The sequence below is a fragment of the Buceros rhinoceros genome, unplaced genomic scaffold (genome assembly GCF_000710305.1).
Source record: "Buceros rhinoceros silvestris isolate BGI_N320 unplaced genomic scaffold, ASM71030v1 scaffold3417, whole genome shotgun sequence".
NCBI lineage: Eukaryota > Metazoa > Chordata > Aves > Bucerotiformes > Bucerotidae > Buceros > Buceros rhinoceros.
In genome coordinates, this window is record NW_010423811.1 from 81,463 (window position 1) to 84,876 (window position 3,414).

At 44.9% G+C, this 3,414-nt stretch overlaps 1 protein-coding gene across 1 annotated transcript in view; it reads right to left on the reverse strand.

The window, feature by feature from the left end:
* The window catches only part of LOC104497303 (ethanolaminephosphotransferase 1-like), a 35,226-nt gene that overhangs the window by 19,736 nt on the left and 12,076 nt on the right, over nucleotides 1-3,414 (reverse strand). The window contains exon 4 of the mRNA XM_010140542.1: nucleotides 2,518-2,786. Coding sequence (XP_010138844.1) covers nucleotides 2,518-2,786 — 269 coding nt within the window. The remainder of the gene's footprint in view (nucleotides 1-2,517; nucleotides 2,787-3,414) is intronic.

Genomic DNA, 3,414 nt, shown 5'->3' on the forward strand with positions numbered 1-3,414 from the left:
ATTCTGGAGCCACAGAAGGAACAGTCCTCTGGCCAAGCATCTCTCAGACACATTACAGCCATTTTTCAAGTTTACACACCATGGTTTCCTATAAATGGCTGTCAGCTGTAATCAAAGCTAATTGGAGTGCCAATTACAGCCCAGCTAGCATAATTAAGTTACCAATTCTGATGAGTCATCAAGTTGCAGAAAACTATGATCTGCATAAGTCCCACAGATTTCTCTAACTGAAACGAGGTACTTTTTCATGAGGAACAGCAGCTCTTTTTATAGCACAATTAACAGGGAGCCAGTGAGCAGGCTGGCTGTGTTTACAGACAGCGGAGCTGACTCAGCAGCACTGTCCTGGGAGCCACAAGCCAGCCGAGCTTGCATTAAGGTCAGCCATTATCTGTTTGCACACTTACACCAATTCCTGTATTTCCTGAGCTTTATGGGGATAAGGAAGTCCAAAGTTCCTGGCTACCATCAAATTTAAAAGCAGAAGCAGGAGACTAGACCACCTGAATGTCTGACATGCCGATGCAATAGCATCATGTTGCCGGTGAAATTATCAAAGAGCAGACAGGCACACTGGTGCAGCAATCCAGCTAGGAATGCCACCGAGGAAACGCTGAACCGAACGCCGGGGATCAGCCTGAAAGCAGCCTGCGAGCGCTCCCACACCCCCTGCCTCTGAACGTGACTGGGGGAAGAGCTGGCAGAGAAACGGCAGGAACGTCGCCTTTCTTACTCATCATCAGCCATCAGCTAATGTCCTCCACGGATCTGAAGTGCTACCTTTAGTAGTGCACACATCATACGTGCTGGATAGGTTTACGAAGCAAGAGCAAGGCAATGTTTATAGGGGAATGAAGACCTTTCACTCGACTAGTTAGTGCAGCCAGAAAAAAAAACAGGTTATGTACTTCCTGGTGTGCATGAAATGTAGTTTGGATTAACGGAAAAAATACTACCTTGATCTACAAATCCTCTTTTGTCTTTGTTCACAGGCAATCACAACTACAAAAGCTTATTTATAGGCGTGCAATCTGATGTACGGGCACTCCAATCGTACAGTCTTCCACCCCTGCTGATGACTGCACTGTACAGCAACAAAAAATCCTTACACGTACAGGCTTATCCCTTTGACTGCAGGCAAACCATGACAGCAGTTACCAGAAAGCGAGAATGCAGGACAGCAATTCGGCATTAGAGGGGAACAGGAAACAGCACTTGTTAGCACCTTGCATCCAAGTTAATCAAAGCCATTTACACACGTTACTGAAATCCAGCCTCACCACAAATCTGTCAGGCAGGAAAATGTTACTGCCATTATTTCCCAGATGGGAAAGCCGTGACAGAGGCACAGGTCACTAAAAGGCACTGACAGGGTTAACGGTACTGCTCCGCTAGTTGATATCTGCTCCCATATTTAACCGCTAACCCAGTTTGGATGCTGTAGCAACCCAAAAGAGCTTCCTGAACACTGACATGTACATCTACAGTGATCATCTGAGCAGCAAGTGAAGTTGAACAAAGCTATTCCTCTCCTGCTGGAAGAACTTCACTAAGAAGAGCAGCTTACAGAGACATGGCTGAAACATGCAGACCAGCTGGCTGCCTAATGTCTTAGTCCCGAGCCAACTTCTTCTCCCAGAACCTATTTTCTAGGGGATGAAACAGATGCACCACAGCTGGACCACCACCTCTGAGTTGTTCTCAAACCACTGGATTCTGATTTTGTTTACAGCAATACATCTCCAGCCATTAATTCAAATATTGAATTTCCATTAAAACACATATTTGAATATTTGTCAAACTTCTTTTCAATTATGTAGATTTGGCTGTACCTTTCATCTCTGTGACAGGAAGCTCCTAAGACTGGGACTGTGGTCTTCAGGCTGCAAGAGCCTGCCTGGCCATCTAAGAAACAGAGAAGCCAGCCCAGAAATCCCAGCGCTAGGCCCTCGGCAGCGCGATGAGCTTGTTACTGCTGCTACTCGCTTGTGCACTGAGGCCACCGCTCACCGTAGTGGCATGTTTCTGAAGAGGTTCACCTCAAAGTAAGGGTGTAAGCCAGCCAAGAAGTCAGCTGGGGACTGGCCGTGGGCTGATACATAATTCACGTTACTGAACACCATTCCTGGAGAGGAAACCTCTAGTGGCGTGACTTTGACTTTGTTTCAAGGGTGAACCCCACTTGACAACAGTTAATGCTCTCGTACAGGTACAAGGCTATTTCCGTGACCACGTGTCATGCAAGCAATGGTAGAATTGAGAAGGTCTAGTACTGTGTAACTGTATAATTAGAGTTGACAAACACCATGTGCACTAATTCACCTCGTGCCTCAGAACCTAGTGTTGGTGGGGAAACTGCTTAAGGCTTCAGATAGCATAATAATTTTGGTTAATACCACAAATCAAATGAAGCTGAATGACGTTCTCATGGGCTCTAGCCGACTGCTAGGTTTGCTGCAAAGCTATACTAACGCAGTAAAAAAAAATAAAACCAAATCAGGAATGATAAATACTTACCACTTGGCTTATATCGTATCCCCAAGGAAGAAAAAGAACTCCTGTGTTATATTTCTCCCAGTGTGAACACATAAAGTTAAACAAGACAATGCTTAAATATATATACATTGTATATACAGAAATTCCGGTCTTCCCATTGTCACGGGAACAGACGGAAAAAAAAGAAAGCAGGAAAATGGAGGTAGCCCAGCTATCCAGCCCATGGTCAAATAACTCTCCCAGAGGAGTACTGGACCGAGTCCTTCGAGCATGTTTCCCATCTATGGAGTCTAGAAGGATTGGGAAAGGAAAAGAAATAAAGAATTAGAGCACAACAAAAGGAGCAACTGTCTTCACACACATTTCACTGCTGCCACATATATGGGAAAAATACACCAGTACCAGCAAACCGAAGCACAACTGTCCCTTCAACACCAACATGTTAGGATTGCTCATAAAATATTTGCTCTCATCATCAAGTAATTTTCTATCCTTACCTCAGCTCTTAAACTAAATGCCACCTTCCTTACAAGCTTTAGAAGGACACTCAGAATTACCCCAGAGGTCTTAAAGTGCTTTTATCTCAGTCCCTGCAATTTCTCAATGAAAGTGCTGCAAAGTGTCCTTAGGGCTTCTCACCTGTGCATTGATGTTGGGGAGACTTCAGACCGCTGGTGGGGTAGATTCACTAAGGCATTTTTGTTGCCTGATGCTAAATGCTTCAATGACTAACAGTTTCATGGCAGCCTCAAGGAGCAAATTTCACAGAACGTGTTTGTCTGTGTGCCTGCGTAAGAGACTTTTTTTAAAAAAAGAGTCTTTCAGTTGCAATCTTAGGATACAAGAGCTGGCAGCGCGTCCAGGTGGCCCAGAAGGCCAATGGCATCCTGGCTTGTATCAGCAATAGTGTGGCCAGCA